Source organism: Phaseolus vulgaris, chromosome 5 (genome assembly GCF_051622355.1).
Source record: "Phaseolus vulgaris cultivar YP4 chromosome 5, ASM5162235v1, whole genome shotgun sequence".
Lineage (NCBI taxonomy): Eukaryota > Viridiplantae > Streptophyta > Magnoliopsida > Fabales > Fabaceae > Phaseolus > Phaseolus vulgaris.
Window position 1 is genome coordinate 7,199,424 of NC_143502.1, and position 23,552 is coordinate 7,222,975.

Genomic DNA, 23,552 nt, shown 5'->3' on the forward strand with positions numbered 1-23,552 from the left:
GAATTCGGTAGAATTTCGAATTTGTAGATCTGGTAGTGTCCCGGATTTGTGGATCCAGTAGTGTTCTGGATTTGTTGATCTGGTAGTATTCTGGATTTGTGGATCAGGTAGTGAACCTCTAAAAATAGCTAAGCATTTTCGGCAGCCAAGGAAAGGTTCATCAAATGTTCATATATACTCCATATAAGATTAGAGGTTATTACATGAACCACTCCCTTTAAATGTTTAGAGGTAAAGGAGAAGTTCCAAGCAACACTCTAGATAGCCAAATAACTCAATTCGGGAACTATGAAAATATAAAAGTAGAGAGGGAAAGCGTAACTTTCTGCCCATGCAATTTAAACGAAGCAAAAATAATAGAGGAATAGGAGACAGAGGTCTAATGGTTTTCCTACTTCAATAACCATCTACGAATTAAAACTTTTGCTACATAAATAATAAAGTATAAACACTACCGGATCCACAAATCCGGAATACTACTGGATCAACAAATCCAGAACACTACCGAATCCACAAATCCGGGACACTACCAGATCCAGAAATTCGAAATTCTACCAGATTCTATGATTTGAAATGTGAAAAAAGGTTTACAAAAACAAGAATCCAAGACAAAAACGGATGTGAAAATCCAAAACACATGAAACTTTGCTTACCTTTATGAACAACACTCTAAATCACAAGAGAGATGTGTGAGATTTGGAAGGAGAATGACCTTTGAAAATGTTGCGGTGCTGCTATCAACAATCCAAGGAAGACGACGCTGCTTGCACGTACAAACGGCACTCATTTCCAGTTTTTAGGGTTTTATTAGGTTAAGGGTAATTTTGGGATTTTAAAAATTAATAAGGGTAAATTTTGTCTTTGCATAAGAGTGTGGGGGTGCAGGAAGAAAAAAGTGGGGGTGCAGGACGCAATTGCCATTATGCTTTTGTGCACTGCTTCGTAAATTTATAAAAGCAATTAGTTATTCTTTTTGTAAGTCAGGAATATAGCAGTGTGGAAAGTTCAGAAAGGGCGGCTACCGATTGGGCACTTAAATATGAGATTTTTAAGAAATAATAGATTTAGAAATAATGATTCCTTGATGTTTATATTCCAAAATGTTGAATTTAAATAGAAAAAGTGTTTTTATGAAAGAAATTATTTGCAAATACAGAAACATAAATACAATATTAGAAAACTTGAGTAATTTATTCCAATGCAACCGTGAAAACAATCCAAAATGGGTGTTGAAGAGCATTAAAACCCACTTTTTTTTCTAGATGGATCCAACCTAGTGTAACGAATAAATCAGATGTACCACCAAATTAATGATATAATATTACATACTTTTTAGAATCCGATAAAATCCCCAGCAAATCTGAATAATTTAGATTGTACCAAATTAATTGGTGCAATATTTGGTAACTATCTTACTGGATATTGATCTAAGTCCAAAAGTTTATTAATATAGCTTTATTCACTAGAATATTCACTCAATCTCATTCATTCACTTATACACTTTTATATTTCTTTAAGCTCTTATTAATTTGAGTGTCAAAGAATCTTCTACAAGTGGAACTTCACTTGATGTTTCATCAACAAAGCTTGACAATCCTTTTATAGGAAAATCAACTCAACCCAAAGCTCACATATCCACCTTAGACAGTTTTAACTCAACTCCAGTAAAAACATATGGCGCTCATCGTGGGATTTGTACCACAACTATTATGGTACTCACTAGTAGTTAGACTATTGTGTTAACATCATCATATTGTGAGATGGAACCATTTCTCCATTAAATCGCCAATTTCAACCGAATAATAAGCATGGAGCCAAGGAGATCTCCATCAAATGGTATTTAGAGCCACAATTCATCCAAGAGTTAATTGTTCTTCAATCCAAAACTCTAAATTCTTGTGTTTAATTGTTTTTCCGTGTTGTTCATTGATCGTTTTACATGGCTAGATGTTTTGCATTGTTTGTTTGTGTTGTTTTCAATTTTAATCGGTTCAAAATCATTCAAAACTCCTTGAACTGTCTATAAAAACACAACACCATTTTTAACCTTAGACAACGCCTAAAAAGCGTTGCCTTAACTTTAGGCAACACTTTTTCAGGCGTGGAATATGCAGCCGTGGGCTTAGGTTTAGACAACGCTTTTTTGCAGCCGTTGCCTTATACTGGTAGAATATGCAATGTTTTTCAAAAAAATGTTTAGGCAACGCTTTTTCTCATAATGTTTAGGCAACACATTTTCAGTGTTGCCTATTGTTTAGGCAATGTTTAACGCTTATTTACATGTTGTCAGTGTTTTTATGCAACACTTATTTACATTTTGTTTGTCTCTTAGGAAACAGATTTTCAATGTTGCATATTGATAGAATATGCAACGCATTTTCAGTGTTGCATGTTGATAAAATAGGCAATGGTTTTTTTTTTCCATAATGTTTAGGCAACGCTTATTTACTTGTGTCTTTTTAGACAATATTTGTGTACATGTTGTAAGTATTTTTGGACAACACTTTTTTTAACGTGAAAAATTATGAAATATATCTTAATTTATAAAATTACGTAATATGCAACATTTTCAAACTGCTTTAAAATATAATTCCATTGTATACCAAAATTTTTCAAATGAGCAAGTTTCATTTTCCACTCTATACCAAAAATAGAAGTTGTAATCATTACAACTAATTAGAGTTAGGAAGTCTCTCAAAATTTCTACATTTCTTCAATCGATCAAAAATCTTGACATCCATCCTGAAATAATTAAACAAAATGTACAAAATTTTTAAAATATTATCAAGTTTATAAATAAAATAAGATAAATACAAATTTAATGCAAATTATATGTCTATACCTAGTCCAAATAAGGATCATGAGTGGAAGTAGATGAACCTGAAGCAACTACACTATTTTCTTTCCTTAAAACTCGTGACATCATATGTTATATATCCCTCATTCAAATTTGGGTTTTGTTGCTTAAGCACGAATTTCACAATTGCTTCTAAACCCTCAACCTTTTGAGTCAGAGAGTTCACTTCAATAGCCTTTATGTATAGCGTCAATTTCTTGATTCTTTTTTAAAACTGATGGTGTCACAATCATTCCATAGCAATGAACTCGAACAGGCCTTTCTTTTCCAAACATTGATTCAAATGTTTTTTCATAGTGTCACTTGATGCGTTTTGCATAGAATCTTTAACCATAAACTGAAATATATGTACATATATTGTAGTTAATGATTAAAAAAAAAGCATATAGACACGTTTTGTAAATTAAAAATAAACTTACAATGACATCTAGTGTTTCTTCATCCACTGGTAGAATAGGAAACGTTTTTCAAAAAAATGTTTAGGCAACACTTTTTCTCATAATGTTTAGGCAAGACATTTTCAGTGTTGCCTATTGTTTAGGCAATGCTTTTTTAAATATTGTCAATTGTAAAGGCAACGCTTATTTACATGTTGTCAGTGTTTTTAGGAAACACTTATTTAATGTTGTATGTCTCTTAGGAAAAAAATTTTCAATGTTGCATATTGATAGAATATGTAACGCATTTTCAGTGTTGCATGTTGATAAAATAGGCAATGGTTTTTTTTTCCATAATGTTTAGGCAACGCTTATTTACTTGTGTCTTTTTAGACAATATTTGTGTACATGTTGTAAGTATTTTTGGACAACAAATATCTAGTGTTTCTTCATCCACTGCTTTTCCTTTCCAAGTAGGACGACCTTGACGTGTTTTTACAAACATTTCAGCTCTAGTGACTTCTTCACCATTCTCTTTTGCAACACTCTATAAGAAATGAAAGTTAATAGTGAGTGTACTGATTGGGCCGAGAGATTGGACCGAAAGGTCCAATTAGGTCGATGCCAACCGAAAGCAATGTGAAGACTGAGCCGAGAGTTCAACCCAAAAGTGAACTAAAAAAGGTCAATTGAGAGAATTAAAAGAAAGAGATAAAATAAAATGGAAATTATTATTAAGCAAAAGCCCATGAAACTGGGCCCAAATATGTAGGTGTGTGTAGTAAATGTTTAATACAAAGAGAAAAGGCCCAAATAACTTCTGGGCCCAATAAAAGACTAGTATAAATAGAGGGTCATCCTGAGAGGTAAGTAAGGGTGAATTCATTCTAATATCTTGTAAAACTGAATCTAACTTTGGCATCGGAGCACCTTTCAGGTACGCACACCCATCTGTGAGAGGAAGCCGAGACCAAAAACCGAAAGATCAAATGGAGTAAATTAAAGTTGACCGGGAAGTGTCCGTCAAGCAATTCAATAAAACGTGAAAGATTTTCGAACCAAGTACAAACCAAGAACAAATAAGCCGAAAGATCACGCCGAGAAGGGAGTCCGGAAGCGAAGGCCGAGAGGTCAACGGGTGGAAGGCAAAGGGAGTTTGTTTCTAGGTCCTTGTAAGAACATTTTGGCGCCCACCGTGGGGCCGAGAAACAAAATGAGCGAAAGAGGAGAACATTCCAGAGAACAAGAAGATTGTCAGAACGCTATGACCATGGCCATGTTAATACAATTGCAAGAGGAATTTGAGACACTGAAGAAGAGTAATGAAGAGGAGTTGAGTATGTTGAGAGCCGAGAATGCTTACATGAGACAAAGATTAAATGAAGAAACCGTGTTGAATGCTTCCCTTGAAACTTTTCAGCCGAGAACACATGTTAATGAAAGAGAGAATAAGGAAGAGAGTTTCGGGGTCACACAAAGGAAGTTACCTGAGATTTCTGGTATCGCTGTGGAAACGCCAGCCAGAAGACACCCGTTTTCTGAGACTATAATAGAGACCCACCCCATTACCTGACAATTGGAAAAGTCTAACAATAGAGAAGTATGATGGGAGTACAGATCCAGATGAACATGTTGCTATATACACAACTCAAATAAGTCTGTACACGTGGAATGACGCCATCCTATGCAGAGTGTTCCCAACTACTTTGAAAGGAGCAGCTTTAAGCTGGTTTACCCGGTTACCACCATTATCTATTGATTGTTTTGACACTTTGATAGAAAAGTTTGGAGCTCAATTCGCTACAAGTAGACCACATCACTTAACATCGATAGCTCTCGTAAACATAAGACAAGAACAAAATGAGTCGTTGCGAGCTTTTATGGAACGCTTTGGAAGAATGGCTTTAAGTATTAGAAACCTCAGTCCGGAAGTTTCTATGCATCATATGATAACTGCGTTGAGACCGGGACCATTTGCCGATAGTTTGTGCAAAAAACCGGCCGTAAGCCTTGATGAATTAAGACGGCGTGCAGCAAAGTTCATGCAAATGGAGGAGTTAAGGGACTTCAGGAATCAGGCAAGGATGGACGTGAAGAACGAGAAGAAAACAAATGAAAGAGAGGCAGGATATCAAAGCAGACGTTTCAGAGAGGAACCCCGTGGCCGAAAGTTTCAACAATACACACCATTGAGCACAACTCGGACCCGAATACTTCAAGAGGCGATGACAACTGAAGTAATACCGCCACCAAGGAAAGCACGAACCCCAGATCGAGCTGACCACAACAAACATTGCCAGTACCATAAAAATCATGGCCATCACACTGAAGAATGAATAGCGCTGAAAGACCGAATTGAAGAGTTGATCCAGACAGGGCAATTAAAACGCTTTGTTAGAGTCGGAAGAATGAAGGCTAGTCAAAGTCCAGAACAAGATGTCAGGAGTAGAGGAGAAAAATTTGGAAGAACGACTGATATACAAAACGATCGAAAGGAGAGAAAAGGAGGAAGAGATGAAAAAAGAGATCTAAGAAGTGGAGGAAGCCACCTCCATTCTCAAGAGAGAAGGAGCCGACAACGCAGTTTGGGAAGGCCGGTTAGAGGGTTCATTAATACCATCTCTGGAGGCTTTCCGGAAAAGGAAACATATAATACGATAGGAAAGAAATATTTGAGAGGTACCATGACCGTGAATTATGTTTTCAAAAGAAGAAGTTTGCCACCTATGTTATTTACTGATGAAGATTTCCAAGATATTGATCCTGATCAACGAGACCCACTGGTGATAACAGTTGAAATTGCCAAGTACGCGGTAATGAAAACTCTAGTAGATCAAGGGAGCTCAGTCGATATTCTGTTCTGGGAAACCTTCAAAAAGTTACATTTGAAAGAACAAGACATGGTCCTTTTGAAGGAGCAAATAATTGGGTTTTCAGGTGAAAAGGTTGACACCAAAGGATATATTGATTTGCCGACAACCTTTGGTAGAGGAAATGCAACGAAAACAATTACAATCAGATACCTGGTGGTAGATACTCGTACTTCTTATAATGCCTTGTTAGGAAGATCTTCGTTGAATAAGTTGGGAGCTATAGTGTCGACGCCACATTTGGCAATGAAATTTCCAACAGAACGGGGAGACATAGCAACCATATATGTCGATTAAAAAACAGCCAAAGAGTGTTATGCGACCGGATTGAAGATGGTCCAAGAGCCGAGAGTGGCGACCGGAAGTATGGAAGCAAGAAACATGGTTGCAATGGTGGACTTGGATCCCAGAATGAATGATGATGAAAGGATAGAGCCAAGAGAAGAAATTACATCGGTTCAATTAGGCGAAGATGAAACGCAATGTACATATGTTGGGGGTAGTATGCCCGAAGAAATGATTGATGACTTAGTGGCAGTAATAAGAATGAACAAAGATTTGTTCGCCTGGAAGGCATCAGACATACCGGGAATTGATCATAACATCATTTCTCACAAATTATCTGTTTGCCGAGAAGTAAGACCGATAGCTCAAAAACGAAGAAAGTTGGGAGAAGAAAGACGAAAAGCTGCTCTTGAAGAAACTGAAAAATTGTTACAGGCAGGTTTCATTAAAGAAATCCAATATACGACTTGGTTAGCAAATATAGTTCTAGTCAAGAAGGCAAACGGAAAGTGGAGAATGTGTACTGATTATACAGATTTGAACAAGGCATGTCCGAAAGATTCATATCCTTTGCCGAGTATTGACAGGTTGGTTGATGGGGCATCTGGTCAAGCCATGATGAGTTTCTTGGATGCTTATTCCGGTTACAATCAAATACAAATGTATAAACCTGACATCCCGAAGACTGCATTCACTACCGATATGGCAAACTATTGCTATCAGGTCATGCCTTTCGGTTTAAAAAATGCCGGAGCTACATATCAAAGATTGATGGATACGGTGTTTAAAAAACAAATTGGAAAGAATATGGAAGTGTATGTGGATGATATGATTGTCAAGTCACATGCGGTAGATAACCATGTGAAAGATCTTGAAGAAGTATTTGCACAGATAAGGAAGTATAACTTGCGATTGAATCCAGAAAAATGTGTTTTTGGAGTCAAAGGTGGGAAGTTTCTCGGCTTCATGTTGACTAACAGAGGAATTGAGGCAAATCCAGATAAATGTGAAGCAATAATGAATATGAGGAATCCGATAAATTTGAAAGAAGTTCAGAGGTTAATAGGAAGGTTAAATGCATTGGCAAGGTTTTTGCCAATACTTGCCGAGAAGTCAAAACCGATAATGAAGTTGTTAAGGAAGGCCGAAACGTTCACGTGGAATGAACAATGCGAGCAAGCTTTTGCAACGATTAAAGAGACGATAACTAAACCTCCCATCCTGGTCAAACCTATGTCAACTCTGCCTATCATCGTCTACCTTGCCACTTCTCACGAAGCCATAGGAGCAGCCTTGATACAAGAAAATCCAGAACAAAAGCCTATATACTTCGTGAGCAGAGTTCTCCAAAGCGCCGAAACCAGATACCAACGGGTTGAAAAAATTGCCTTAACACTTGCGTACACAGCAAGGCAACTCCGACCATATTTCAGAATCATCAGGTTATTGTCAGAACCGATTGCCCGATAGCCAAAGTATTAAGAAAACCTGAACTTGCGGGAAGAATGGTAGCATGGTCAGTAGAGTTGTCAGAATTTGGAATCAAATATGAGCCACGAGGAGCAATCAAAGCACAAGCATTAGCAGACTTTATTATCCAAATGCCGACAACGGAAGCCGATCATGAAGCGTGGATTGTATTTGTTGACGGATCATCCAGCAAGAAAGGGAGTGGGGCAGGAATCGTGCTAGAAGGACCAGGGAACTTTCATTTGGAAATGGCCCTGAAATTTGAATTCAAAACTTCAAATAATCAAGCCGAGTATGAGGCTTTAATTGTAGGATTGGTTTTAGCCAAAGACATGGGTGCACAAAATGTTATATGCCGGAGTGATTCTCAATTAATGGTTGGACATATGAAAGGTGAATACCAGGTAAGAGATCCCTTATTATTAAGGTATTATCACAAAGTCTTGAGCATTATGGAAAACTTTATCACAGCCGAGATCATACATATTCCGAGAGAACAAAACACAAAGGCAGATTCTCTATCCAAGTTGGCAAGTCAACAAAGACAACCTCAGCACAACTCCATTTTACAACAAACCTTGCACAATCCGACAGTTGGAGTGGAAGAATGTTTGATTGTTACCACAGAGAAAGATGATTGGATTCGATCATACAAAGAAGTGATTAACAATCAAGAACAAGGAATTGAAATTGATGTTAGAATCGCTAGAAAAGTCGCTAATTTTATCCTCATAGGGGATGAACTGTACAAGAGAGGGTTTTCAACTCCTTTGTTAAAGTGCCTTTCTCATGAGCAAGCTGAACATGTAATCCGAGAACTTCATGAAGGACTATGTGGATTGCACTGTGGTGCGCGAACAATGGCAACAAGAATTTGTCGTGCCAGATATTATTGGCCGACAATACGAGAAGATTGCAATCAATACGTTAAAACCTGTAAGAAGTGTCAGGAATTTGGAAGCCTCAACCATATACCATCACAAGAGTTGCAAAGCATTGCTTCTCCCTGGCCATTTGCTAAATGGGGAATGGATATCCTCGGCCCATTCCCTTTAGGCCGAGGACAAACAAAATTCATGATTGTTGCGGTTGATTATTTCACAAAATGGATAGAAGCTGAAGCGTTGACAAAAATAACAGCTCAACAAGTTCAAACATTTGTGTGGAAGAACATAATTTGTAGATTCGGTATTCCACATTCTATTATAACTGACATTGGCCGACAGTTCACTGATAAAAAGCTTTTGGAATTCTATGCGGATTTGGGAATCAAATCTACAACCACCTCAGTTGAACATCCGCAAACAAATGGGCAAGCAGAATCAGCTAACAAAGTCATTCTCAGTCAACTAAAGAGAAGATTGGGAAGTGCGAAAGGGTTGTGGGCCGAGAAGTTACCTGAAATATTGTGGGCATATAGATGCACACCGCAGACATCAATTGGAGAAACACCATTTAATCTCACATATGGAACAGATGCTATGTTTCCCATAGAGGTCACTGAACCAACATTACGAAGACAAATAGAAGATTGGAGTGTTAATAATGAATGTTTAAAGGCAGAATTATATTTGATTGAAGAACTTCGAGAGAAAGCCAAAATCAGAGAAGAGGCAGTAAAAAGAAGAGCATGTAAGAGGTTCAATGCGAAGGTAAGACCGAGAACTTTTAGTGAAGGAGATTTGGTATGGAGAATGAGAACTGATGCAAGAAAAGATCCAGCACAAGGGAAGTTAGCACCAAACTGGGAAGGACCGTTCAGAGTAAAAGAAAACTTGAAGAATGGAGCCTATAGGTTGGAAACGTTAGACGAAAAGTTAATACCCAGAACTTGGAATACGAGTCACTTAAAATTTTATTTCAGTTAAGCCTGGTATTTAAGAACACTAACTATTGTATATTAAGATCTTTTGTTGAAAGTTCTAAGTGTTAACTAGAAACTCTCGGTCTTGGATACTTTCACTCCTGGTGAAATCCTTCCCGAGAAAACATTTACCTATAATTCTTTCGGTCTTGGATACTTTCACTCCAGGTGAAATCCTTCCGAGAGAACATTTACGTATAATTCTTTCGGTCTTGGATGCTTTCACTCCAGGTGAAATCCTTCCCGAGAGAATATCTACTTATAATTCTTTCGGACTTGGATACTTTCACTCCAGGTGAAATCCTTCCGAGAGAACATTTACTTATAATTCTTTCGGTCTTGGATACTTTCACTCCAGGTGAAATCCTTCCGAGAGAACATTTACGTATAATTCTTTCGGTCTTGGATGCTTTCACTCCAGGTGAAATCCTTCCCGAGAGAATATTTACTTATAATTCTTTCGGACTTGGATGCTTTCATTCCAGGTGAAATCCTTCTGAGAGAACATTTACGTATAATTCTTTCGGTCTTGGATGCTTTCACTCTAGGTGAAATCCTTCCCGAGAGAATATTTACTTATAATTCTTTCGGTCTTGGATGCTTTCACTCCAGGTGAAATCCTTCTCGAGAGAATATTTACTTATAATTCTTTCAGACTTGGACGCTTTCGGTTTATTTGTTCTTTAACGAGAACTTTTTTCCAGGGAATAATATAGTTCTCGGTCAATGACACCTTCCCGAAAGCACACCGAAAAATAAGACTGAATAATAATGCCGAAACATCGAAAATATGAGATTTAACGTGTTTATAATATTATATTTGTTAAACTAATATACTTATCGTTTAAGCATAGTTGGCCGAATACAAAACCGGATACTGAAGCCGAAAAGGTGAGATGCCTTTATCTTTTCTTAGAAAAACTTAAGGCCGAAAGGTTATATGTTTTCATCTTAGTATCAAAAGGTTGAATTAATATCAAAAAGTGTTATGCGTTCATTTTAACTAGGAAAAGTAAGTCAAAAGGTTAATGATGAAAGGTGAAGCAGAATACATTTATCATATTAAATTAATTAAGGTGGTAGGTAGCTCGTACTGATAAAGTGAAATAGATGCGAAGTAAATCAAATATTATATATATAATTTGATGTCGTACATCGAAAATTACCATTAAATGGCTAAGACAAAACGTCCTAAAAATCCGAGAGTTTTTACTCGGAGCTGTTACAAAAACAAATAACTAAATACTATTCGGCGTCGTCATTCCCATTATCATTCCTTTCATTTTCCCTTTCATATTCTGGAGATCTGTCATAAGGAATGTCACCAACCGGAATTAATTCGCCCTTATAGAAGTCTTTGCTAACATCAAAGTTCCCGACATCTAAAGGGATCTTGTAAAAGTATTCGGCCTGTTGGAGAGCTTTCTCAAAACCCAACTGGTGTTGTTGGATAACAAAACTTTCAGCTTGATCAACTCTCAACTTTAACTTATTCACTTCTGCTTCCAAGTGAGAAATGCCTTCAACATCAATTTTCTTCGCAGCAGTAAGTTTAGCAACATCTTCCTTCAATTGCTGATTCTCCGAGTTAAGTGTCAACTTTTGGGCCGAGAGCTCAACATTTTCACTCTTCAATTTTTCTTTCTCAGTTTCTTGTCGGATATTAACCAAAGAAAGTTCATCAATTTGAGAATTTAGTAATCTGATTTTTTCATTTGATTCGGCTGCTTCTCTTTTCAATTTCTCAAACTCAGCAGAAGCAATATGGTTCTTAGTTTCTTCCCTTATCGCTTTACTAATCAGAAAAGCACGGCTAGTTAGTTCAAACATCGAATCAGCTAGAGAAGGAACAGAAACAACTTTGAACATATCCCGAGCAGAGGAATCAAGATTGCAGTCAACAAAATCTGAAAAATGTGTGGACGACGTAAATATTGTTTCAAAGAGAGATTGAGAAGAACTCCCGGAACCATGACGATGTTTCTTAGAAGAGTGTGACCTTCTATTACTTTTGTCTCGTTTCCTACTCTTCTTAGAAGGTCCTATTTCGGCGTCCGCGGCAATTTCAACCTCTAAGCGAGAGGCAGGCTCAACAACTTCATTTTCTGTTTCTGGAATTTCTTTCTCAAGACGAGGAGTTGAGCCTCCAGCTTGGTTAAACAACTTAGAAAAATAAGCACGATCCTTCGGCTTCGTTGCCGCCATTAAACCTGAATATCACCAAAAGATTCAGCAAAGTTAAAATTCTATTATTACTAAAAGAGAGAATCCGAAAAAATCACATACCCATGAAATCTTTTTGGGGTTTATGAGAAACGTATAGCCGAAGCAGAGCACGAGTTGGAATCTTATGGGAGAAGTGACCTAGAACCGCAATAACATGCTTCTCTTTGATAGTCATGGAATAATAAGAACAAGAGTTGAATTTCACAGGAGCACGGGTCCAGTAGAAAGGGAATTTTGGAATATCACCTTCAAAGAAATACTTTCTCCCGGTTTCCTCAATGAGAATTTTAAAGAAACCTCCTTTGAAGTTTTTGTACGAAGAAGTAAATGGAGAAAGAAAACAAATTTTTGTCTTACTAATCAGGGACAACCAACTAGGCTTCTTACCGGGCCGAGAGCTATAGTAATATAAAAAAGTTTTCGGACTCGGAGTTAAAGAAAGGTATTTACACAAAATGCTAAAAGCTTGCATATAAGCCCAACCGTTGGGGTGAAGTTGAGTAGGAGCAACGTTAAGAAAACGAAGGACACCCATCTGAAATTCACTTAAAGGAAACCGAATATGGAGATCAGTAAAGAGACATTCATAAAAATAAAAAAATTCGTGTTTGTCGACTTCACGGCCATGGCAAACATTATCAATGGAACAAGTTTGTCGAAAAGAAATGATTTCCTCAGTGGCATCAGGAGAATACACATAAATTTGAGAAAGGAAATTGCGAAGGGTTGAGGTAAATTGGTACCGAGAGAAATATTCTCGAACTTTCGGATTAACCCATTCGTACCCGAGCCGAAGGCTTAATCTTTGTTCGGCTATTTCTTCTCTTTCCTCGGCTTCAACATCTACGACATCTTTGCTTGATGAATTCATACACGAGATCGTTTCAGGTGACAAAGCGGAGTTGGCATTCTTATTGGTCTCAATCACTCTCCCAGTAGATTCATTACTCGTGCTCGAAAATCCCGTAAACTCAGAAGAAACGGAAATAGAACTCGATGAAGACATTATACCTTCCGTGAATATTTGCTTCAGCTTTAATATATAATGAGAGGAGAAACTGTGTAACAAGATGAATAGAGGTGAAGATTTATAATGATGGAAGAGTGGTGACATATGAAGAGTCATGGCATTGTAACCATCAGATTTAGTCACATCCAATGGTTGGAAACTTCTAGCTTGTCATGTCAAACAGTACAATCAAGAGGAAGCGCGCAAAACGAAAAAGTCTTTTCGCAATTAATACACCATTAAAGTCTTTTTTCTTTCAAAATTTGTTTTCCCCCCAAAATATAAGAGAGGTGAAGTTTCATTTTTTCATAGACATTTCGTCGTTTACATCTCCTTATGCCTGGGGGGCTTAGTGTACTGATTGGGCCGAGAGATTGGACCGAAAGGTCCAATTAGGTCGATGCCAACCGAAAGCAATGTGAAGACTGAGCCGAGAGTTCAACCCAAAAGTGAACTAAAAAAGGTCAATTGAGAGAATTAAAAGAAAGAGATAAAATAGAATGGAAATTATTATTAAGAAAAAGCCCATGAAACTGGGCCCAACTGGGCCCAAATATGTAGGTGTGTGTAGTAAATGTTTAATACAAAGAGAAAAGGTCCAAATAACTTCTGGGCCCAATAAAAGACTAGTATAAATAGAGGGTCATCCTGAGAGGTAAGTAAGGGTGAATTCATTCTAATATCTTGTAAAACTGAATCTAACTTTGGCACCGGAGCACCTTTCAGGTACGCACACCCATCTGTGAGAGGAAGCCGAGACCAAAAACCGAAAGATAAAATGGAGTAAATTAAAGTTGACCGGGAAGTGTCCGTCAAGCAATTCAATAAAACGTGAAAGATTTTCGAACCAAGTACAAACCAAGAACAAATAAGCCGAAAGATCACGCCGAGAAGGGAGTCCGGAAGCGAAGGCCGAGAGGTCAACGGGTGGAAGGCAAAGGGAGTTTGTTTCTAGGTCCTTGTAAGAACAGTGAGGATTTGCAATTTTAAGTTACAAGAAATAATGATATAACTAGATTTATACTATGAGAGAGAAACAATTAAAATAATACCAATTGAGCTCAAACTTTATAAAGTTTATTGGTCCCATTCGGTGCATATACTTTTGTGTTTGCCTATTCCTTGCATTTTTTTCACTAATGCTCTATATTTTGAGACAAGAAAAATTATCAGTATACTAAACAAGAGTTCTAAACAGAAACAAAAACAAAAATTGGAAAAAGAAAATAGAAATAGAAACAGAAACAACAACAACAACAACAAAATCAGAAACAACAACAATAACAACAAAATCAGAAACAACAACAACAACAACAATAATGATTTCTGGCCCTTCTAACATGTGTGGTGTAGATCCAATTTTTTTTTTCCATTAAAAGACTTCTTATTAGATCTCCAAGGATGGCTCATTGGTAAAAAGACACGATGGTTCATATAGCACATTTTATGGCTATGTTTCAAGTAGGATGAATCAGTGTCATAATTACAATATGCACAAGATAACTTGACAACATCGCATACCCAGGGTAGTCACTAATAGTCCATAGAAGAGCGACACACATTAAAAATGTTTCATTTTCTGAAGCATGATATGTTTCTACTCCAAACTCCCATAAATCTTTTAGCTTCTGAATCAACGGTTGAAGGTACACATCAATATCATTTACTGGTGATTGTGGTCCAGGAATCAACAATGATAACATTGTATATTCAGGTTTCATGCACAACCAAGGTGGAAAGTTGTACACCACCATCATCACAGGCCACGTGCTATGTGATATGCTCATGGTCCTAAATGGATTAAATCCATCACTTGCTAGACCAAGTCTTACATTGCGTGAATCAGTAGAAAAATCTTCATGAAGACTATCAAAATTCTTCCAAGCTTCACCATCAGCGAGATGTCTCATTTTCCCATCCTTCGATCGTTCTTCTTCATGCCATCTCATTGACTCAACAGTCTTTTAACACATAAATAGTCTTTGAAGTCTAAGAATCATTGGAAAGTGTCGCAATACTTTGGAAAGAACTTTATGCTAATATTTTGCTTCTACCACATTTCTATGTGTGTTATACAATAAGCCATAAATATCATCTTGTGAATCTTCATTATCTATCATATCATCATTACTCTTGGTAGTCGAAGGTATTTCTTCTCCATGGTGAATCCAAACATTATATCCTTTTAGGAAGCCCTTGGCTATTAAATGATCATAGACCACATGTCTTCTCGCCCAAACACAGTTTCTACAATCAGCGCATGAACATAAAATCTCACGGTTGAGGTCTTCCTCTAGTGTAAGAAAAATCTAAAAAAAAAATTGACTCAAGACCATCTATATACTCTTTGCTAAACCTTGGGAATTTTGCCCACTCTTTCTCCATCACCTTTAATGTAAAATATAAACAATTTATTTTTATTAAAATAACATTAAAATTATCTTTAATTGGAAATTGTTTGTATATTAGACATACTTTCATGTAGTTCAAGGAAAAGTAAGTCAAGGAAATCAAATACTTCCTTTGCAGTGTAAAATTTCAATCTTTAACTACCTTTTGCACCCTGCAACAATATAAGTTTCTGCATAGGTTCTTCATTGTTCGTTGTTATATCGTATGAAATTTAGTTAGTTCTTGAGTTTTCCTTGATTTTAATCGACTAAAAGTTGTTGTTATATGTTTTTTTATATTTATAATCATTGCATGTCATTTTAGTGTGGTGCGCTAAAAGCTTGAAGAGACATAATCAATTCTCTTACTAAAATCTTGAGGCTAAATTCAAACTGACAAGTGCTATCAAGGGGGAAAGACACTTTAAACTAATTTGAATTACAAGCATTGAATTAAGAGTGGCACAAAGAGAGAAGTATTGCTTTAACTTACATTTGGACTAATTCTTGTATTTTAAAGTTTAAATGTGTCACTAAAACTTTAAGTTCTTAATTTCTTTTGCTGCATTTATTTTAAGTAGCCTACTTGTAGGTACAATTATCTCCAGAAGGGGAGGGGTGAATGGAGCTTAAACTCAATTCACTTTTATAAAAAACATGACTAATCACAAATTATAAAAGATAAGGGATAGAGAAAAGTATGCAGAGTTTTATAATGGTTCACCCCTACCACTAGGGGCGTAGCCAGTCCCCTTAAGCAACCCACTTAAGAACCTTTACTAACACAAGTATTAAACACCTTTCCATGCAAGTATTTTCCACCTCTCCATGAAAAGTATTCTCCACCTCTCCAGGCAATGTATTTTCCACCTCTCTAGGCAACCAGTCTTAATCTCCTCCTGAGATCAAGATCTCTCAACAAGTTAGAAAGACTCTCAAGCAAAGAGGAATAATGAAAGCTGACAGGATTATCTCCACACACTATAGGATTTACAGTACAATGCTAACTCCCCAAAATATGAATGCTCTAAACAACAACTAAGAAATATTCTCTCAAAAAGACTATAAACACTCAGAATGTAAATTCACTTTGTAAGATTTTTCTCGCATAGTTGTTGTGTAGTCTTCTCTACCCCCAAGTTCTTTATATAGGCTTCAAATTATGACTGTTGAGGCTTTGATTCTTCTCTTTGTTCACATAGTCGTTAGACAATGAATATAGAAATTGTTTGCTCTAATGAATTCTTCTGCATTTTGGACTTTAATTGTAGTTTGAATTGTTTCTTCTTTAGTTTTGAATGTGAACGTTGATACTTCAATATTGTGATATTGAGTATCTGATATCATATCCTTCATCATTGGGTATTGTTCATAATCTTTTTCACGCCAAACACTGAATATGACACTTTATGCTTTGATTATATTCTACGCGTCTTTGAGCATATGAAACAATTTGAATTATTTCTTTCAGATCATTGATGTGAATGTTAACCCTTTAATGCGTACAATTGATTCTTCAATCATGTCTCTTGTCACGTTGTTTCTTTGTGTCATCTTCATTTGATATTTGCACCAATGCACTCTTGAATTGTTTCTATACTTATGATTCATCTAAATGTTGATATATATATATGAAAAAACTTGAATTACATTCTTCACTTCTTCATATTGATTTTGTTTTAGTTTAATTAGGAATGTTCTGATATAAGTCTCTAAATACGTCTTTCACACATGATTGCTTTCAGAATAAATATGTCGTGTGTTCTTCTTATAAGCAAACACTGAATGATACTTTAATGCTTGATTGCACCAATCTCATTTATCAGCTTCATTGATTTCTTAATCAGACGTTGAGTGTGGAAACTCTAGATATTAACTTGTATGCGTATTTATATTGCTAAAATGAATTTATAAACTCTTTCTAGATATCAGTAATTAGTATAATATTTATATCTTCTAATATCTTTGAATTATCAATACTTTCTATTCTCATATTTAGCCAGAAATACATTAGTAAGACTTTCCAAATTAACTTAAATTAAACATTTAAGTGCATATAGATTTAATCTAGTTTATATATGATTCGAAAAACTCTTTAATACATTATCAATCATATACTCTATTTTTCAAAATCTTTATTATATAAATTTTGAATGAGATCAATAAAGCATAGTTGCACTACAAGAAAATAATTAAATAGAAACTAATTTTAGAGACCAACAATAATTAGTCACTATATTGACTAAATTAGATACTATTTTAGTGACTAAAAAATTATCGATATCAAAAGTAGTTTCTATTATTAATAAAATTTATAAATTAAATAACCGCACTCGTAAATCAAAGCACATCATTTACGAGTGCGGCTATTACAAATAACCGCATTTGTAAATGAATTTAATTTAAAAAATGCCACTGCGTTTTTTACGAGTGTGTCTGTTCGTAAAGCCGCACTTAGTAAGCATTACTTGTTTCTACATTTTGCACTAGTGAATGATTTAAATTCACGTACCCTAACAACTAAAGAGTTTTCAAATAAATAAAAATTAATTATTTGCGTGGGCTAAACCTTCACAATTTTATTATTTATTAAAATTTAATTTTAAAATCTATAGTGTGGACTTAACCTTCAAAACTTTAAATTTTTATTATTTTTATATTTTTAGTGGTGACCGTTTCACCAACGCAATCCTTTTTTTTAGTTTGCGTGAGTATAACTCATGTTTTTCTCACACTTTATTTAAATTTTTATAATAATGAAGACTTAGTTGACACTATTTAGTGTCCAAATGTCACCGTTACTATTTTTTTTTTGAATACGATCCATTGGTAATTAAGCACGAACATAATTCGTCAATAAATTTTGCAAATAATTGAATGCGAACACAATTCCTCGATAAATTTAATAATAATAATAATATTAATATTAATAAAATTAATAATAATTTCTATAATATTAATAAAAATAATAATAATTACAATAAAAATAGTGATAATAATAATAATAATATTATTGGTAATAATATTAATAATAAAAAATAAATAAAACTAATAATATTAAAAATAATGTTAATATTATTAATAATAATAACATTAATAATATTTATAATTAAAATAATAATAATAAGGTTAATATTACTAAAATTAATAATAATTATAAATACAATAATACTAATAATAATTAAAATAAATAATACTATTAATATGTCTAAGAATATTATTATTTTTAGTATTAATAATAATAAATTTATTAATACTTTAAAAAATTTATCATCTAGTTAATAAGAGAGTTTTCTTTATATTTATTTGCATAAATTTATCTAGTGCTGATGGCTTTATGTTACTTTTTCATGTTATATTTAGTATGAAATTATATATTAAGTAAGTTGAGAAGACTATTACTAAATTGGAAACAACATTTATATACATTTATGTTCTTTATTGGTTATTAATGAAGACGTAAATTTGTCAAACTGTTCGTTCGACCTAACTTTTTCATCGTACAAAATTATATTTATTAAAATTGAAAATAATATCTTGATGTTTGTGGTGATTGATGAGCAGAGATAGGGAGTGCTCCTTTACAAGTACTTGCTCCTTTACGTGGTTCGAAGAAGTGTCTGCCCTATATAAAGCAACTTCTGCTATAACATAAGTGCCAACATTTTATCTTATTCTGGAAATGTTCGTTAACTCTTAAATATGTCACGAGTCTCAGCAGTTTTATTGTGTAGTTCCTTCATAATTCAAACTCTTTAATCTATTATATTCTCTTTAGTATATCAAGAGTTCATTGGTCTGTTTAATAAGGGAAAAAATGTGGGTTCTATGTCTTGCAACATTGTTTTTTATAGGCATAACACATTGGGTTTATAGATGGAGAAACCCTAGTTGCAATGGAAAACTCCCACCTGGTTCAATGGGTTTGCCCCTTCTTGGTGAATCCCTTAAGTTTTTCACCCCCTACTCTTCTTCTGATATTCATCCATTCATAAAGCAGAAAGTGGAGAGGTATAATATATGCAAGCTTCTCGTTTTTCATGAGTTTTTCATGAGAATGTATTACTTAATATTTGTGCTCCTTGGTTTCTTTTCTTTTCAGGTATGGACCAATCTTCAAGACAGGCTTTGCTGGACGACCGACTGTGGTGTCCACTGACCAGAAATTTAATAACTTAATATTCCAACAAGAAGGAGAAATGTTCCAGAGCTGGTACCCAGATACACTAAACAAGATTTTTGGGAGACAAAATTTATCTTCCCTGCATGGTTCTGTGTTCAAGTACGTTAAGAACATGGTGCTCCATATGTTTGGTCCTGAAGGCCTCAAAAGGATGCTCTCAGAGGTGGAACAGAAAGCGTGCACAACATTGCAGCAGTGGTCATGTCAGGATACTCTTGAGTTATGCGATGCAACAAAAAGGGTCAAATTATAGAACTCATAATTAACTTTCTTTATTTTCATTTAGAAGCCTTTTCCTTTGATTTCCTGATTCGTCCTTCATTTCCAGATGATATTTGAGTTGACTGCAAAAAAACTTCTCAGTTGTGATTCGAAAGAGACTTTAGAGAGTTTAATGGACAACTTTAATTCATTTATGGAAGGACTCATCTCGCTCCCTCTCAACATTCCAGGAACAGCTTATCACAAATGTTTGCAGGCAACTCCATTATCCACACCAACACTAGTCATTTATGACTATCATTACTTTAACTTGCTTCACGCAATTATGTTGTCCTATATACACTGATTTTCTTGGGATTTTTCATCATGATGGAGTTATTTTTTTTTTGTTTTTACCAAAATGGGGTCCGATTAAAAAAATTACAAATTTAGACAAGTCGTGTCAATTTGGCACGACTTCATATGCATAAATCGTCCCAATTTGACACGACTCTGCCATGTCATAATGAAGTCGTGCCAACTTGGCACGACTTTTGTCCTGTCATACTGAAGTCGTGTCAACTTGGCACGACTTCTGCCACGTCATAATTTTTTAAAAAAATTTTATTGTTTATATATTGGGTAGTAAGTTATGTAATGTTAAAAATTAATTTGATACATAATTTTCTAAGAGTGTCCGAAGTCGTGCTAAGTTGACACGATTTCAGTATGACAGGACAGAAGTCGTGCCAAGTTGACACGATTTCAGTATGAGAGGGCAGAAGTCGTGTCAAGTTGGCACGACTTTAGTATGACATGGAAGAGTCGTGTCAAATTGGAACGATTTGTGCATATGAAGTCGTGCCAAATTAGCACGACTTGTCTAAATTTGTAATTTTTTTAAACGGACCCCATTTTGGTAAAAAAATAATAATAAAAATAACTCCATAATGTAAAATAACCTTTTCTCGGATGTTTAGCTTATATTTAGGTAGGATATGATATTGACATGTGTACGTGCATGTTAAGTATTAATTCACTCAATAAAATTTATGAATATTTAAATAGGGTAACTTTGATTTGGTGGTAGATAACCACATTTGCCTACTCAGTCCGATGTTTTGAGAATTAAAAATTAAAGAGAATGAAAGTGAAGGTGTCACTTTTGACAGGGTAGGAAAAGGGCAATGAAGACACTGAAGAGCATGCTGAAGGAAAGAAGGGAAAAGCCTAGGAAAGAAGTAAGCGATTTCTTTGATTATGTAGTGGAAGAACTTTCAAAAGAGGGAACACCACTCAATGAAGAGATGGCTTTGGACCTCATGTTTACGCTACTCTTTGCAAGCTTTGAAACCACTTCTTTGGCTCTCACATATGCCATTAAAGAACTATCTCACCATCCCTCAGTGCTGAAGAAATTACAAGTACGTTAAATATATGTTTTCTTCTTATAAGTCATGGACAACAATTTTTAATTATTTCTTTGGGCATATGGGTTTGCAGGAAGAACATGAAGGCATCCTGAAAGGTCGTGAAGATCCAAACTCTGAACTTACATGGCATGAGTACAAATCAATGACTTTTACATTTCAGGTGCTTCAATCCTCAACAAAACATTTTTCATATATTTTAACCAGAGAATCTATGTTTGATTTAATTCTGTGTGTGCATCTTATTTAGTTGATGACTATTTGCAGGTCATAAATGAAACCATCAGGTTGGCAAACATAGTTCCAGGAATATTTCGGAAGACACTACAGGAGATTAAATATGGGGGTATGTGATTGCTTCATTATATCAAATCCTTCTAAAATCTGAAGCCTTACTCAATGAAACTAACACTGCTCATAAATAATACACACAAGCAGGATACACCATACCAGCAGGGTGGGCAATAATGGTGTGTCCCCCAGCTGTACACTTGAACCCGACCATATACGATGATCCTCTCTCCTTCAACCCAAGCAGATGGGTGGTAAGTCTAATTAACCTTTTCTTGTTTTAGAGTTTTTTAAGGTTCTTCATTTGTTTTATTTTCAAGTACCCTATTAACTAGCTATTTTTACAATTAAAAAAATCAACCCTCTATCTAAATTAAAATTAAATGATATACATGAGTTAAAAAAAATAAGATTTTGAAAAAAAATAGAAATAGTTTCAAGAAATTAATTTATCCATACATTAATTTTAATTTTTTAAAGAAACCCAATATATTTTTTTTTTATTTTTCTCTCATTAATATAATTATGCAAAGTTTTCCAGTGACATTTGATATTTGCATGCTCTGCAATTCTAACAAAAAACTTGTTCTATGTAGGGAATGGATATGAGTCCCGCAAGCAAACATTTAATGGGTTTTGGTGGAGGCATAAGATTTTGTGTTGGAGCAGACTTTGCAAAGGTTCAGATGGCTGTTTTTCTTCATAACTTGGTTACAAAGTATAGGTAATATAACTTCATTGTGTATCTTCATGTGAATAATTTAAATTAAAACATTAATGCATCATCTTCAAATCTTTGCTGATAAAAGAAATCTTCAAACCTAGGTGGCGACCCATCAAAGGAGGGAATATTGTTCGAAATCTTGGGTTACAATTTCCTGAAGGCTTTTATGTCCGGGTAATGAAGAAAGATGCATGGAAGTATGAATCAGAATGAATATAAGAAAATGTTGTGTTATTGACAATAAAATAAAATTTACGGTTCTTTGTCTTTTCTATAGTTAAATGTATCATGTGATCTACGTACCTGATATCACATAGTAGAATAATCCTTTATTGTAAAAGCTGAATGGAAAAGTAGAATGTTTTAATTTGTAATAAAGAAGTGAAGGTGTAAGATTATCTATAAACTTAAACCGATTACGTTTGTTGAAATTGGTATGAGTTTTATTCTTATAAAAAGGAAAATGGATTTCATAATTTCTGATTTCATAATTTCTTTTGTATCGTGTTACAAAAATATTCTTCTGATTCAAATAAAAAAGAATAAAACTGTTCTCGCCGGTTGACTCGGTCGTCGTTGATTTCAAAGTCAGATGGTAACTTCACCTATTTCCTGATGGTTTCTGCTCTCCCATTGGGTGGTCGATAGTGGATCCATTGAAACAGAGGGGGTCCTACCTGTTGATTGTACTCTGACGATCAAGTCAGTAATGGGCTAAGAAACAGTAAATATGTAAAACAGTCTCAGTCTTAGAAACGACGTACCTTTCTAGGGTTCTTACCACCCTTTATATATGTTGTATCTAGGTCAACTCTCAGTCCCATGAGGATCTTTCCTTTAGTGGAATTAGGGTTATTGGTGAGGCATCCTGTGACATGTTGCACAAGCTTAGCACAGCCGCGACACAGGACTTGCCTCTTCTGGAGTGCAAAATCTTAACAGTATGGTCGTCAGGGTACCAACTCATGTATCAGCGTTGCGGGGCCATCTGTTCTATGAGTGCCTTAAGTATTCACGTGTCATGCATGTAATCTATCCTTGGAAACCTTAACCCTTACGGACCTTAACGCCTCCAAAGATTATTTACTTGTGCTAGACCTGAACGTACTATACACACCACATGCATGAACTTCTCTCGTGACTTAGGTTCTTCTTACATATGGGTGATTACTCACCATTATTTCTGGGGCCCACCTACGTGGCCTATTAGTGCGACCGGACCACCAAGATCCGATGCCACATCTGATGCCGATCTCTGCAGCCGATGTCTGAGGTTTGGCTAGTACACAAGCCCCCAGGCTCGAGTTGTAACTTGTTTCAGCGAAGAGGCTAAGTGATCGCCCACGGCGACCTACGTGGCGAACGAGTGATAGGA

At 35.4% G+C, this 23,552-nt stretch overlaps 3 protein-coding genes across 6 annotated transcripts; all 3 read left to right on the forward strand.

Annotated features, from left to right (window-relative positions):
* The first annotated feature begins 4,504 nt into the window (after positions 1 to 4,504).
* On the forward strand, positions 4,505 to 5,570 carry LOC137833899 (uncharacterized). The gene is made up of 2 exons (XM_068641968.1): positions 4,505 to 4,733; positions 4,831 to 5,570. Exons 1-2 carry the CDS (start codon positions 4,505 to 4,507, stop codon positions 5,568 to 5,570), a joined length of 969 nt encoding a protein of 322 aa, XP_068498069.1.
* Positions 5,571 to 5,642: 72 nt separating this feature from the next.
* Positions 5,643 to 6,401, forward strand: LOC137833900 (uncharacterized). The gene has a single exon (XM_068641969.2). The coding sequence runs from the start codon at positions 5,643 to 5,645 to the stop codon at positions 6,399 to 6,401; it is 759 nt and encodes a 252-aa protein (XP_068498070.2).
* Positions 6,402 to 19,005: 12,604 nt separating this feature from the next.
* Positions 19,006 to 22,608, forward strand: LOC137835014 (cytochrome P450 87A3). 4 transcript variants are annotated; one of them, XM_068643304.2, is made up of 9 exons: positions 19,006 to 19,359; positions 19,451 to 19,772; positions 19,860 to 20,009; positions 20,905 to 21,156; positions 21,236 to 21,325; positions 21,430 to 21,508; positions 21,601 to 21,707; positions 22,050 to 22,177; positions 22,279 to 22,608. In XM_068643304.2, the coding sequence occupies exons 1-9, from the start codon at positions 19,166 to 19,168 to the stop codon at positions 22,388 to 22,390; spliced, it is 1,434 nt and encodes a 477-aa protein (XP_068499405.1). In that variant the 5' UTR covers positions 19,006 to 19,165; the 3' UTR covers positions 22,391 to 22,608. The 4 variants fall into 4 exon arrangements, with proteins under 4 accessions (XP_068499405.1, XP_068499406.1, XP_090158953.1 ...); XM_068643305.2 differs by lacking the exon at positions 21,601 to 21,707; XM_090302827.1 differs by lacking the exon at positions 22,279 to 22,608 and having other exon boundaries at positions 22,050 to 22,181.
* Positions 22,609 to 23,552: the final 944 nt, after the last annotated feature.